At 40.4% G+C, this 15,987-nt stretch overlaps 1 protein-coding gene across 1 annotated transcript; it reads left to right on the top strand.

Annotated features, from left to right (window-relative positions):
* The first annotated feature begins 138 nt into the window (after positions 1–138).
* sowahca (sosondowah ankyrin repeat domain family Ca) lies at positions 139–5,434 on the top strand. Its single transcript, XM_078402543.1, has one exon. It carries the CDS (start codon positions 265–267, stop codon positions 2,260–2,262), a length of 1,998 nt encoding a protein of 665 aa, XP_078258669.1. The 5' UTR covers positions 139–264; the 3' UTR covers positions 2,263–5,434.
* Positions 5,435–15,987: the final 10,553 nt, after the last annotated feature.

Here is a 15,987-nt window from a genome sequence, read left to right as displayed (position 1 = left end):
TCTCTCCTCCACCTCCACCCCCCTTCTTGTCTCTGTGGTTGCTCCTCGATGGGCGGGCGGGCGGCGTGGGACCGGAAGTGATTGGTTGCTAGGGGAGGGGCGGGGAGGGGAGGGGAGGGGACGAACTGGTACTGGGTCGACGGCTGTGCACCCAGCCGGGAAACTGGCGTAAAAATAAAGGGAGAGGCGGGTACAGTGATGTCCTTTGCCTTCGCCGTCTGTTGAAGAAACGCCTCGCGAAGATTAAAGCGAGGTCGCTCGCAAATGGCAACTGAGTTCAGTTGGAAAGCCGTGTGGCAGTTCCTTTCGGAGAAAGGAGGGAAAGTGGAGAGCGCGGAGCTGCTGGAACATTTTAGAGATTGGTTGAACGATCCCAAGACGAGGGAAACGGCTCGAGGGCAGTTCAAAGAGTTTGTGAACAAAGTGGGGTTGGTGATCCAAGAAGATGGGGTGAAGTACATACGCCTGAAGAAGAAATACCGGGGCAAGACGGACTGGTCTGAAGCGTCTGCCAGTGATAGGGGTCATGGAAGTACAGAGGATGGCGGGGGGGTGGAAAATGGTGACAGGCAACGTGCAGTAATCGGCTTCCAGTCAGCCGCACAATCGCTACTACAAGGCTCGGACGATGGGGCGTCGATAGATCCTTCTGCACTGCTCTCATCCCCCGAGGTCGAATGCGGCAGGCTGAACAACTCGTGTGCTGAAGAATGCAATGAAAGTAATGGGACTGTAGCCGAGGAGCAGAGGAGTATTCAACAAGATGGGCGAATACCATGGCACGCCCATACTAATGACTCTCCCAAGCACTATATTTCATCAAGTAACACTTCAATCATGTCAAATATAAACACAGAAGGGGGAAATCACATTCAAGTGGAACATAACCATGTAGCAAAATCGGAGACCGAATCGCTTCCATTAAGTGCCGATTTGGGCGAAAGCTTGCCAAATCCAGATTTCAGTCAAGCTGTTCCAAGTGTAAAAGATGGTGCAGATCTGCTCGCTGACACCTATAATTTACTGAATATTTCAAAACCTGACACTGATGGAAACAATACAGTTGCCTGGAAATTGCCCGAATGCCCTGCAAAACAGACGCTGGAATCTAAGGGACTGGAAAACGTGGATTCCAGCGTGCATGACACAAGATCAAAGAATCAAAGTGTAAGGTTATCTGCATTTCACTGCAATTTTTCACCCACCCAAGTCAAGACGAGCCCCGATATTAATACCAGAAGACCTTCCCGAAAACGTTTACAGCGCAGTCTGGCGGTAAATCGGTCAAGCAGTGTGTGTGATGAAGGAAACACAGGCGAGAATCCGACCGATGCATCTGGTGTTAATGGTGAAAGCTTAAATACACCGAGATCGAGCAGGAAGAATTTTAGGGAAATGATGATCAGCGGTTCACCCCAACTAAGGCACAGCGTTGTTTATGGTAACCCCGTTGATGCTTTCCCAAATATTAAACAAGGAGATTCGGGATTCGGTAGAAACGATGTTGACTCCTCTTCTTTGACTTCTGCAAAACTGGACGATGAAGATGGTGGACCGGTAGCACTTGACCCGTTGGAACACGAGTGGATGTTGCATGCCTCCGAAGGCAAGTGGGATAGTATCGAGGCGCTTTTGACAGCCGATCCAAGTCTCATCACTTGGAAAGATTTTGTAACAGGTTTTACGTGCATTCACTGGGCAGCAAAACATGGTAAACCAGAATTGCTGGCAATGCTGGTCAATTACGCAAGAAAACATAACATTCCGATCAATATCAATGTTCGATCTAGTGGCGGCTACACTCCTCTGCATTTGGCCTCCATGCATGGACATACAGAGGTAGTGAAACTGCTGTCTGGTGCATATGATGCAGATGTAGATATTAGGGACTACAGTGGGAAAAAGGCATGGCAATATATGGGCCAAAACATTTCTGAAGAATTGGGGAATCTTATCGGTGCATCCGCGAGTTCTGACTCTGAAAACGCACTGCGGAATGGAAATGGGCGTTGGAGACTATCGAAAGTATTTCCCGCCAATTTGACATACAAATTGACTAGTGCTCCTGAAGAAGAGGTTTATTGTGACGGCACAGCTGCAAAAGCAGTCAACCGGAAAACCACAACAAATAAAATGAAGTTTAATAGAATAAGGTTTAAAACACAGATTATTCATTCTGTACCCTCACTTCGAGGACAAAATGATCAAAAAGATCCCAAAAGTGCATTGAAACTTAGACCCAAATCGACTATTTTTGGATAAAAACATTTGAAGCAAAAAAAACACAAATTCCACAAAGGATCAAATAATGATTAGACTTAAATGATTTTCTTTTAACTATATTACACCAGATATGGTTATTAATCAATTATGTCAATTTGAATCTCTTCACCATAGTGAAAATATTTTTGGTATGGGTGCCTTCCAATAACTTATTGCTTATCATTTCTAAATGTGGGCTGCATGCTGCAAGTAACACAGTGGTAATTGCACTTGTTTTGTGAGTTGAGATTCATATTTGTTGGACAAGTTGCCTTCTTTAAGTCATTGTACAGTGTTTGGAAACATAATCACCATGTTCAAAAAAACGAGACCATTAAAATGGAACAGAAAAAAAACAGTATATTTTTTATAGAACAATGAGCCCAATATAAATGTCACAGTAATAGAATGGAGTTTAATTATGGTAAATATTTAGGTGGTTTGAGGCCCCGAATCATGTCACAGTGCTTGTGTCAAATTAGTTGTTCATGTGAACGTAATTCTGAAGCACATATATATTTTAAAATGTAGTATTTCATTTTGGAAATGCGGCCTTAATTTAGTCAATAAGGTACATCTTGTTTGCTACAAGTTTTCTAACCTAAAAGGGCAGCTGCTGCAAAAGTTATAACTGGATGTGCTGCTTTTGAATGTACTCATGATGGTGAGTTACTTTGGATAAAATACTTGGTGTAATTCTAATATGTAGGGAGGGTATTTTAAACTAAGGTCACACTAAATGTTACTATATAGGATTTGTAAATCGAAAACCTCTAATCATTCTTAGAACATGAAATAGGACTTTTCAACCACTTTTGTTAAGATAAAAAGATATATTGAGAGAACTCCTTTTTTTCCTATGATTAGGACACTATTAAGAGTAGGCTTTACATTCTAATAATTTATTAGTTAGAAACATGATTTGTTGAAACTCTTTTGAAAAGCTAAGTAAGACATTTGTGTTTCTTGGTGAACTGAAAAATTATGATTATGCTGACCTTTATAATCTGATGCTGCTGAAATCCTGATATTTTGTGTAGCTTGCAAGGAATGCTGCCAATAAATTGAACTCGTAGCTACCCCAAATGCAAAATCATGTTAAAGGCATTTATGTTATTAAACTGAATTTGGCTCAATCGGTCCTGTTCATACTGCCTTGAAAATATCAGCAATGCATTTTCAAAACAAATGCTGTTTGAATAAGTGGCACATTAATTTCAGGCTTACGAGAATTAAAAGATGTGTGCTCAGGTTGTGTTGTTAAATGTTTTCAAATACATCTCAGTTTGTCTTGTAAACTACTAACTGTTGAAAATTGAAAGTTTGTAATCACTAATTGCTAATGTTTAATTAGTTTCTTCAGATTCATTGCAAGTCCTTAGTTTTCTTTATGCAGGTTAAAATTAACTTGTTTTATAAATCTATTCTTCGTTTAAAAATCAAACATTCCTTGTGCAGTGGAAATTTTGGCTTTACGTAACAAAGTCTGATTTGTGAATGTTTCCATAAAGTTAGAAAATGTCCAAAAGTATTGTTTTTAAGTTATTGTTTAGATCCCTAAAAGACCCATTAGACTTAAGATCACTATCAAATTAATTAAAATATTGAGCATTATGGCCATTGAAGCATATGTTATAACTCAACTGCATTCCATGAAACACTGAACTCTTTGATTAAGAAAATTAACATGTATTTTTAAACGTCGTACACTTAAATATTTCAAATGTTTCAATGGGTCTTGAAATGATTTTCAGATCATATTTCTTACTTTTTTTTTAGTCGGATAATCTTGATATTTATGTTTTAACTCATGGTTAAAAAACTTGGTTACATTGAATTTATTTTATCTTTATTGACTACATATACATTTCCCACAAAATATGGTGAATAATTTGAAATAATCTCGTGAATACCATTGATTCTGAGTTCACACTATCAAATTAAACTCTATTTGCTGTAAACTGGCAATTTTATTCTGAGAACCATAAAATGGCTGATCTGGAAAAAATTGCAAATCAATACCGTTGCAGCATAACATAGCTTGTAATGTTAGTGACTTTGCTTGGGAAGAGCAGATTGAACTATATTCTACACTGTTTTGGCATTTATTATGATGAGAATTAGAATCCTGATTAATGTGAGGAAAGAAAAATCTTTCCAGATGCTATTCATGATAAATACAACATTCACTTTAGAAAGATATATTCTTTGAGGGCCAAGAAGGAAGCTAAATTATTCTCTGGCATTTCAGGGTGTAGTAGAGTGCCATTCAGACCAGAGCAGCAGCAAATGACACCATTTGTTAAGTGAAGCAGAAGGAGGAAGAAAAGCCAACAGAGGAATCTGGCTATGACTAGACGTAGAGAGGCCAGAATCCGTAACAAGCAAGCTGTTGTGGGATCAGTATGTTTTGGTATCCTCGCAGCCATATGTTACTTATAGCATGGATCCAGCCAGTTAGGAGGACCAGGCCAATCTTGAACCACTACATTCCATATCGGTACATATGCAAAGCTTATAATAATATAGATTTATAAAAGTTACATAGATTTAAAAAGGAACGACTGTTGACATTTTAATAACATGCCACAAAATAAGTGATAATCTGAGACTTGGAAAGCAACGATGTAGCTATACTGTATGATAATGGTACTACAACATATTTCTTTGTTTTTTTACTTCAGTGGATGCCATGTTATTTTCATGTTTGGAAAAGATTTGATGACTTGATTGCATTATGTTTGCCTTTGTAATCAAAACACAACGACACTTTCTATTTGTAAACCTAACTGCACATATCAATGAATCATCTCTTTTGAGGTAAAATATGCTTTGTTACTAATTGTTGCTGTTTTATGTCATTAAACATTGGTACGAAAAACATAATTACGTGCAAATCATGATTGACATGAAGTACATTCATTTGAGGACCCGGTAATATACTAAATTGCCACTGGTAGATCATTTGAATCCATGCTGGGTTGGAGTTATCCTTTATGTTGCTTATCAAGATAGAGGGAAGCCATTCAGTCCTTTGGTTATCAACAGAGAGATTCTTTTTTTTATTTGCTGCAATTTATTCTTTCTCACAACCCGATCAACTTCCTTTTGATTTATTGCCTCTTATAAATAGCAGGGATAAGATACAGTCACCATTTAACCTGCCAACTTGTGCAAGGTAATCAGAGAATGAAGGGGAAGCAATCAAAGGAAGAATGTGCAAACTTCGCGTACAGAGCATTTGACGTCAGGATCAAATCCAAGTTCCTGGAACTGTGAGACAACATCTCTACCTACTACACCACTCTTTGTTATAACGGTAGGAAAGGCACAATATGCGGGTCAGACAGCATCCCTGGAAATCTTGGATAGGTGATGTTTCAGGTCAAGACCCTGGGCGACCTGGTTAGATGATGTTTCAGGTCACCTATCGGGACCTGATAGGTGACCTGAAATATCACCTATCCACATTCTTCAGAGATGCTGTCTGACCCACATAGTTATTTCAGCACTTTGTCTTAGTAAAATAACATCTGCAGTTCCTTGTTTCTACTTGTTATAATAGTAACCTTGCTTATTGCAGATCAGTAACTGGACTCGCATTTTTACCTGGACAGTACAAAGCTAGACAATTTGGCATTCTCTTTCAATTAAGGCATATTATTAAATGATATGAGGAATGGAAATCTTTACATCAGTGCACTAGACTGTAGAATGCATAACTTTGCAGGAAATAATTCAGTGCCAATTAAATTTGCCAATATGAGACATTTGTGTTAAAACAAAAACCTTAATGGAATCAATTTTCGTTTAACAAAAATGTCTCATATTGGCAAATTTCACGATCTGTGAATTTGCTTTGTTTTGTTACAGTTTTAGTGTATTTGCTGACACTAGGGTGGTGCAGCCGTAGAGTTGCTGCCATACAGTGCCAGATATCCTGGATCCAAGAGAGCTAGATAGAGCTCTTAAGGATAGCGGAGTCAGGGGGTATGGGGAGAAGGCAGGAACGGGGTACTGATTGAGAATGATCAGCCATGATCATATTGAATGGTGGTGCTGGCTCGAAGGGCAGAATGGCCTACTCCTGCACCTATTGTCTATTGTCTAATTTCAAGAAGGGAAATTTGTGGACCAAATATATGTAAAAAGAATTGAAATTGTGTATTTTACTAGAGAGAAAAGTGTTATTTTTGTTTATATCCGGAGATCACTGAACTAATGACATTTGGGGAGCATGTCTAGAATTTGATTTAATGTTATCATTTCACTGTTGGGTTCGCAACAAGTTTGACATATTGCATTTTCGGTCTGATAAACATTGCTGCCAACTATATCACAGCATTATCTGTGATCGAAATTACAGCGTCCGTAGTTTGTACAAACACTAAACACTAAATACCAAGCTACTTCCAATGAAAGGTCATGTTGAAGAATCCAGACTGTTCGAGGTTGCTTTTACAAAAAATTTTAAATAGGGAAGTTTGAAGTATGGTCTCGACCCAAAATGTCACCCAGTTACTTTTCTCCATGATGCTGAGTTAATCCAGCATTTTGTGTATATCTTCAGTGTAAACCAGCGTCTGCAGTTCCTTCCTACACAAGTTTGAAACCTCATAATTTTTTTAACATTGAAATAGTTGTTCATATTTTGTTTTTTCTTATTGTATTTCTCCCACAAGAAGCCATTTATTTATTAGATTTCATGCTATGGTAGGCGCTTTTGGTGAATGTAGTTTGGATTTGTTTTGCTTTGGCTCATCGGTGCCCTCCAGGTTGTCTCCTTTCCAGAGAATTGCAGAGCCATGTTTATCCTCAAAACCACCTGATTTCCAGCTAAGCAGGTCATCCTGCATGACATTGAGCATCTTCACCTTGTCTGGTGTGTACAAATGTATTCATTCACTGTATCAAAACAGTGGAAATATGTAGCATAGTCAAAGCAAACTCTGCATTCTGATGTCAACCTTTCTTTTGCCTCCACAGATGCTGCTTAACCTGTTGAGTTTCTCCAGCAGTTTGTTTATCTCTAAACCAGAGTTTTCTGATTATATTACAAATTTCTACTATGGTCTTGGTGCATAGGATCTAATTTGAGCAAATATTTGGTCCACTACAAATCAAACATTTTATTTTGTATGCCTTCCAATATTATGGATCCATGCTGTTGGTGGTGTTCGGATTATTGCAATTAGGCCAATTTCACGTTGAAAATATATACAAGTAAAAGGTCACAAGAACTTCACCTTGGTGATTTTTCTCCTAACCTTTCTGCTGGGGAAGAAAGGAAAGACTGACAAACAGAGGAATACATTGACATTAGCTGAGCACTTTCTGAGTCCAGTCAGTTCCCAGGAGTGTGACTTTAATATGTCAATTGTTTCTTGCAGACTAGAAGAAATTTAGTTTAGATTATGACTGTCAAGTGTATCGAGGTACAGTGAAAAGCCTTTTTGGTGCGTGCTAAATTAAAAATATGCTGAGGTTAATTTTGTTGAGTATGGAGTAGTCATGAGGGCCAAATGGCCTTTTCGGTCTATGACTTATGATTGTATGCATCTGTCCAATTAGTTGTCTGAAATTTGTTTAAATAAAATTTTGTTTTTCTGTCAAAATAAAGAAGCAACATAATTCTGTTTTTGGACGAACACAATTTTGAAACTGGGTTAACCACAACAATTTTTATTTAATGTTTGATGTGGAAAGTTAACTATTAAAATTAAGTTATTCAGATATTTAGCAAATGTTTTAATATTTTTTAAATCTTAGAATGTGGTTTAAAAAAATAATTTCCTCCCTAATCTTTACAGAATCTACTGAATTAAATAGGGAAGTGTACCATTTTTGTGAATTTCACTGTCAATAAATCTGCTACCTTGTCACAGAAATTCTCATGAAGCAGTCCTATTAAATCATGTGTGCCTTTCCCACGCTCTTTGCTCTAACCAGACACTAACGTAAACTTACTGAGCATTCCAAATTATTTTCTGCATCACGTCAAATTTTTCCTTGCCAGCAATGTCTGCAATAGAAAAGCTCAGCGAAGTACATTTCTTCCTGGATATTTTCAATAAAGACTGGTTTTGGAAGGAGATGAAAAGCAACTCTCTACAGATCATGATGTAATTCTATTTCTTATTCAGCAAAGTTCTTCTAACTGAACTGCTGAAGGTAAACAAAATGATCCGGACAAATATGTTAACATCCAGATGCACCACACATAGCAATTGACTGAATAGATTAAACTTGTTGTATAATCAACTGGCATGTGTCTTGTACCCTGATTACAATGACCGATGCCAACCTCTCTGCAGTACTGCTGACGTGGCAAGACATTCAAACTCGAAAAATAACAATGTGCTCTTTGTACCAAATGAGTGCAACTTTCCATATGTGCACAGAATATCACAGTTTAATGGTGTGTTTACAATTTAAAGCCTACATTATCATTTCCACCGATAACAGCCATCTGTAAAAGACGGCAGACTTCTTTTCAATGATTAACTTTAGTGTATATTGTACAAATGGCTTAGTCTCGAATTTCCAAATGTTTAAAAATCTAAAAATGTATCTTCAAATACATTTTGTATTTTTTCTGGTCTGTTTGCCTTTAATTAATCACAGATGTAACGGCAACAAAATGGTTTCTGTCCAGTTTTGCTCAAATTTAAAGCCAGCTGAATTATTAAAAAAACACATACATGCATTAGTTTCTATGGAAATCCTGTCAATATTAATTAAATATCTGGATGGCCACCCTTCCTTCCAGGTGTTTAATGGGAATGCTTTAAGAATTACTGTGCATTTCAAAAGGAAAACCAAACCCAATGTGACTCAGTGATTCAAAGGTTGTCATAACTCCGGTCTGGACTTGCCAAGTGTTGGCACAATACTCATGGACTGAATGGACCCTCTTCCCATGCCAAACCACATAATAATTCCACATCTACACTTCTTTAATGTTGGGAAATATATTTGAAAATAATGTGGCAGCTGATTGAATAAAATTAAGAAAATTTATTACAATGACATTCAATTGCTTTTGCTGCCTATATTTCTAATATGTCTTGAATCCCAAGGATATTCCTTAATATTTTGTTGTTAATGATTCCCCCATGCATTCTTTAATTTTTGATTTATTTTGCTTTTGTATCTCCATGAAGTACATTAGGACACAAGAACGTGGATAACTTTTATTTGTAGAATTTGCTTTTTTAATTTGTTTACCAGAATCTTCAAGAGATTTCCTCTCATTTATCTCGCTGGATAGTAAATCACTCATTACCACACTCAATGAGAGCAACATTTATAAATTAAACTGTTTTCAGAGACAATAAAAACTAAAGAACTACTTTTATGGTAAAATGTAACTTCTTTAATCTTGGTACTAAAAATGTTAATGCTGAGAGTTAATATCTATTTAACATGATGGAGAAAACATTTTCTTATGACATTACCATGACAAATTCCAAATACTGAAATAAACATTGAGGGAGTGGAATAAAAAAACCTGCTCGGCAAGTTATTAAGCAATAAGTGGCCATGGGATTTAAAAAGCTCATGCAATAGACATCCTTAATTTAAAAACTGGCACATTACAAATGTTTCACATATCTGCCACTAAACGATAACAGATGTTAGTTATTTGTTTGGTCCACTCAAGTCATCAAATTCAATGTAACTTTTCAACCATTGCAATCAAATCACATTGTTCTCAAAATGTCAAGTGTGGGAAGTGCTCATTTAGTCCTAAAGATTGTAGAAATTGCAACCCCCTCACAAGTGAAGTAACTTGAGAATTACAATCTACTCAATTGCCAGTGATTACACAAGGATAATTGCCAGTGTCACTAATTGTTCTTTGAATGCAGTTACACTATGATTCTTGAATTGATGCAATGATGCTTGGAAAGTGACTTTCATAATTTTTTGAAGATTTTACTTGACCCTGGATGGGTCAAAAGAAAAATCAGTCGATGCCAAGTCCCATCGGATGCTGTATTATACCATTAGGATGCAGAAATTTCCAAAGTTGAAACCAGATTTTGAAAGTGCTCAGTTATTAATTGGACATTCTGAGTATGTGCAGAGCTAATTTTAGAAGAGAGTGGCGACTTCCGTTCCTTCTTAATAACTTTAGAAATGGAGTTCAGGAAATAGTTCCAAGTGATTAAATGTCTGATTATGAGCAGGGGTGCAAACTTGCAAGTGGCAATGGAAACATGCCGATTGTTTTATGGCCTTTCTAAAGTCAATTAACAATCACCACAGGCTGGAAATGGCTACATGACATAGTGGAGACCTCTACTACATTTAGAAATGAGCACTTGAAGAACTGTAACTGCAAGTCTGTGAACCAAGAGCTGGAAGTGGAAGAATCTAAATAGCTTCATGTTTAGCTGATATGGACATGTTAGTTGAATAGCCTCATGCTGTAAATTTCTAAGATCATATAATGTCCAACAATGCATAAATGGTGTTTTTGTTTATTTTAGAGCACCATTCACATGGAAGATCCGGAATCGGTTTGGCGTCTTTTGTTCAAGAAAACATAATACAATGCAAGACTGCGAGTGCGGACGGGGCCTCCAGACTATGGAACATGTCCTGAGCATGTCCTGACTATGGAACTTGTCCTGCTGCATACAATACAATATATCTTTATTGTCATTGTACAGGGGTACAACGAGATTGGGGTACAACGAGATGACACGTGCACTGTAAAGGATCTTGCAGAGGCCAATGACGTGGCACTAAAATTTGCTCACTATTGGCAAACAGCTGTGTGATGACACGAATAAATAAAAGTGCATAATTTGAAATTAAAATAAAACAGGAGAGCGGCTAGAATTCAACAGGTCAGACAGTATCTGTGAAGGAAAATAGATAGTCATCCTTTCAGGCTAGGACCCTACAAGACTGAAAGAGTACATGGAACATAGAACAGTACAGCACATGAACAGGCCTTTTGGCCCACAATATCTGTGTTGAAAATGATAACAAGATAAACTAGTTGCACCTGCCTACACGTGATCCATATCCCTCAATTCTCTGCATAGCCATGTTCTTAATTAAAAGCTTCTTAAATGTCACTATCAAATCTGCCTCCACCACCCCTGCCAGTTAATTCCAGGCACCCACCACCCTCTGTGTAACAACATAACTTGTCCCACACACCTCAGGTAACCAGTATAAAGAGGGGGAAGTGGGATCAGGAGTAATAGTGACCAAATGATAGGTGGATACAGCTGAGGAAGGATTGATTGGTAGATAACATTCAGGTGGGAGGTTTGGAAATGGTGGAGATAGTAATAGGCTGGGAGCTAAAAAATGGTGAACAAAAGGCTACAGATTCTGCAGTCTCATAGGAAAGGAAATTGAAGTGTGGAACTAAATAAGGAAGGATAATGGCAAATGGAAACTGGGGCGATGGCAGTGAGGATGGATAGGCTGCTGTGGGAGGAGTATGTTAGATGATGGGTAGGTGGGAGTGGAGAAGGGAACTGGGTGACTGGGGGTTGGGAGGTATATTGAGAAGAAGGATGTGGAAAGGGGGGGAAAGAAAGGGACAGGGAGATGTGGGTTATCTGAAATTGTAGAAATCAAGATTTATGCAGCTGTGTTGTAGACTACACAGGCAGAATATGAGGTGCTGTTCCTCTGGTTTGTATTTGGCTTCACCTGGCAGAGGCTGAGGCCAGACAGGTTATTTAAGTTAAAAATGCACATTATCCAGAGAATGCACATTATCCAGAGAATGCACATCATCCAGAGAATGCACATTATCCAGAGAATGCACATTATCCAGAGAATGAACATTATCCAGAGAATGCACATTATCCAGAGAATGCACATTATCCAGAGAATGCACATTATCCAGAGAATGCACATTATCCAGCTACCAAGTGATGTCTAATATGTACTGGAAACAATTCAACATCTTATTCACGATGAGGTACTTGCTATATGTAACATTCTCAAGGGACCTTTCCAAAAGTAATGTAGCAAAACAACTTTCCTAATGGGTGAGTAACACTTTTAACTTGATTAAAATTTCCACTTATTTCTTCAGCCTGCGACTAAACTTTGGGATAATTGAGCCCAACTACACCCCATTAAACCTCATCCCATTAAATAACTAGAAAATTAGTGCAAATGCATGCAGGAGATTTTTTTTTTGCATGGGGATTGAATTTGCCTAACATATCAGTCCTTCATTTGTATTGATAGGGCAGAACGAAAGTGTCACCAAGTTGGGAAATGCTGTTGTTCTTGCTGTTGGTGGCATTTTAGTGTTTATGTTAATAAAATCTTGCTACTCCCTCAATGTATGGCCCTGTTAAAATCAGGGGGGGGTGGGGAATCCTTTCTCTTTTAGGTCTCTTCCTCACTGCGCGGGGTGCGGCTCGGCCGCGGGGCCTAACATCGCCCGGTGCGGCTCGGCCGCTGGACTTAACATCGCCCGGCGCGGCTCGGCCGCTGGACTTAACAGTGCCCGGTGCGGCTCGGTCGCGGGGCCTAACATTGCTGGTGCGGCTCGGCCGCTGGACTTAACAGTGCCCGGTGCGGCTCGGCCGCGGGGCCTAACATCGCTGGTGCGGCTCGGCCGCTGGACTTAACAGTGCCCGGGCCGCGGGGCCTAACATCGCCCGGCGCGGCTCGGCCGCGGGGCCTAACATCGCCCGGTGCGGCTCGGCCGCGGGACTTAGCTGCGCACGGCTCGGTCGCGGGGCCTTCCATCGCCCGGTGCGGCTTGGCCGCGGGGCCTTCAATCGCCCGGTGCGGCTTGGCCGCGGGGCCTTCCATCGCCCGGTGCGGCTCGGCCGCGGGACCTAACATTGCTGGTGCGGCTCGGCCACTGGACTTAACAGTGCCCGGTGCGGCTCGGCCGCGGGGCCTAACATCGCTGGTGCGGCTCGGCCGCTGGACTTAACAGTGCCCGGGCCGCGGGGCCTAACATCACCCGGCGCGGCTCGGCCGCGGGGCCTAACATCGCCCGGTGCGGCTCGGCTGCGGGACTTGGCTGCGCACGGCTCGGTCGCGGGGCCTTCCATCGCCCGGTGCGGCTTGGCCGCGGGGCCTTCCATCGCCCAGTGCGGCTTGGCCGCGGGGCCTTCCATCGCCCGGTGCGGCTCGGCCGCTGGACCTAACATCGCCCGGTGCAGCTCGGCCGCGGGACTTAGCTGCGCACGGCTCGGTCGCGGGGCCTTCCATTGCCCGGTTCGGCCGCGAGACGTCTCAGCGCCCGGTGCGACTCGGCCGCGGGGACTTCCATCCCCTTGCGGGGACTGTGCGGGTCGGTCGGGGATGAGCTGTCTGTCCGTGGGCGTGGGGAAGAGAGTGGAAGTTTTGTTGCCTCCATCACAGTGAGGGGGTGTTTGGAGTCACTGTGATGGACGTTTGTGTTGGGGTCATGTGTCTTGTGTTCTTTTTTGTGTGTGACTGCTATGTAGTTTCGTTCGGTACCTTGGTACCGAATGACAAATAAAACTCTGTAGAACAATAATTTATAATTTTTATATCCAAAAAAAAGTACAGTGTCATTATAGAAAACTGCATATTTCCCACTGTGTATTTGATCTAAATAAACAAGCAGCAGAGCTTGCTGCAACAAGAGTAAAGTTCACATGCCACATGACACTTTTCTGCAGGTCTCTGGGACATAGCATGCCTTTGGAACACAGGTCTCTGCAGTGTACGGGTACAATGTAACAATCGCTGGTTCACGTTATCAATTAACTGGTTCTTTGGGAGAAAATGGTGCATTTTGGATCATGTGGAACATGTGAACTGTTTGTACAAATGGACAATGATGCTGCATCAAAAAATTGTGAAATGATCATTTGAGTAGCAATGGTATAGGTCTGGATGTGTTATTTGAGAAGGTGAAGTATGCTGGCATGAGCAATCATTTTGAGTCATTTCATTGTTCTGTTCTCTGAGCTTCCAAAAGTTATTTTCCTTGGCTGTAAAGTTCTCTCTTTGAGCCAAATCATAAGCATAAATTTTAATTTACAGAAGTACATGAGTCTTAACTTGCAGAGCAACTGAAGGTATAAATTCCTATGAAGCATTTTAACTATACACCTTAAACAGTTTTTGGACACCACAGAGCTCAAAATAGATGAAAAGTACTCAGAAGTGTAGAAATGCAACAAAACCTATTTTCTGAAATTGGAATCTTTGGAGATGGTAACTCAGGTCAAGTGCGCTCCAGGACCAGTAATGCGAACTTGTTTTGCTACTGAGCAAAAAAAAACAGGAATGTGAGTAGGTGTGCAGCCTTGGCTGACAATGGAGTTGGGAATGTGGCTGGGATTAGGAACTGGAGACCGGAGCATGGTCAGGATGGCAGATGATGGGATTGAAGATTGTGGAGGGACAGAGTGGGCATGTGGTCTTGGCTAAACCCACATGTCTGTGGAGCTGTTGTGCCTGCACACGGGATTGTGTGTTTGTACCTGCAGGTTTAGTTTAGTTTATTGTCATGTGTATCGAGGTACAGAGACTACTTTTGTTGCATGCTAACCAGTCAGCAGAAAGACTGTACATGATTACAATCGATCCATCCACAGTGTACAGATACATGATAACGGAAATAATGTTTAGTGCAAGGTAAAGTCTGATTAAAGATAGTCTGACAGTCTCCAGTGAGGTAGATAGGAGCTCAGGACCACTCTCTAATTGTTGAGCATCAGTTGTCAAATGTTGAAAAATATAAAAGTGGATTAGTCTCCAGGTCCTGATAGGATATTCCCTAGGACATTGAGGGAAGTTAGTGCAGAAATAGCAGGGGCTATGACGGAAATATTTCAAACGTCATTAGAAACGGGGATGGTGCCGGAAGATTGGCCCATTGCGCATGTTGTGCCTTTGTTTAAAAAAGGTTCTAAAAGTAAACCTAGTAATTATAGACCTGTTAGTTTGACGTCTGTGGTGGGAATATTAATGGAAAAGATACTTAGGGACAATATATATAATTATTTGGATAAACAAGGCCTGATTAGAAACAGTCAACATGGATTTGTGCCTGGAAGGTCATGTTTGACTAATTTTCTTGAATTTTTTGAAGAGGTTACCAGGGAAATTGATAAGGGCAAGGCTGTGGATGTTGTCTATATGGACTTCAGTAAGGCATTTGACAAGGTTCCACATGGAAGGTTGATTAAGAAGGTTAAATCATTGGGTATTAATAGTGAGGTTGCAAGATGGATTCAACAATAGCTGAATGGGAGATACCAGACAGTAATGGTTGACAATTGTATGTCAGGTTGGAGGCCAGTGTCTAGTGGAGTACCCCAAGGATCTGTGTTGGGTCCACTGTTGTTTGTCATTTACATTAATGATCTGGATGATGGTGTGGCAAATTGGATTAGTAAATATGCAGATGATACTAAGATAGGTGGTGTAGTTAATAATGAAGTAGAGTTTCAAAGTCTACAGAGAGATTTGGGCCTTTTGGAAGGGTGGGCTGAAAGATGGCAGATGGAGTTTAATGCTGATAAGTGTGAGGTGCTGCATTTTGGTAGGACAAATCAAAATAGGACGTACAGGACGTAAATGGTAGGGAATTGAGGAATGCAGTGGAACAGAGGGGTCTGGGAATAACTGTGCATTGTTCCCTGAAGGTGGAATCTCATGTGGATAGGGTGATGAAGATGGCGTTTGGTATGCTTGCCTTTATAAATCAGAGCATCGAATATAGAAGTTGGGATGTAATGTTAA

Source organism: Rhinoraja longicauda, chromosome 7 (genome assembly GCF_053455715.1).
Source record: "Rhinoraja longicauda isolate Sanriku21f chromosome 7, sRhiLon1.1, whole genome shotgun sequence".
In the NCBI taxonomy this organism is placed as follows: domain Eukaryota; kingdom Metazoa; phylum Chordata; class Chondrichthyes; order Rajiformes; family Arhynchobatidae; genus Rhinoraja; species Rhinoraja longicauda.
This window is presented reverse-complemented; position numbering and strand designations above follow the sequence as displayed.

Bases quoted from the DNA above. Each gene is read 5' to 3' on its own strand.
- sowahca (XM_078402543.1), top strand. From the start codon at position 265: ATGGCAACTGAGTTCAGTTGGAAAGCCGTGTGGCAGTTCCTTTCGGAG.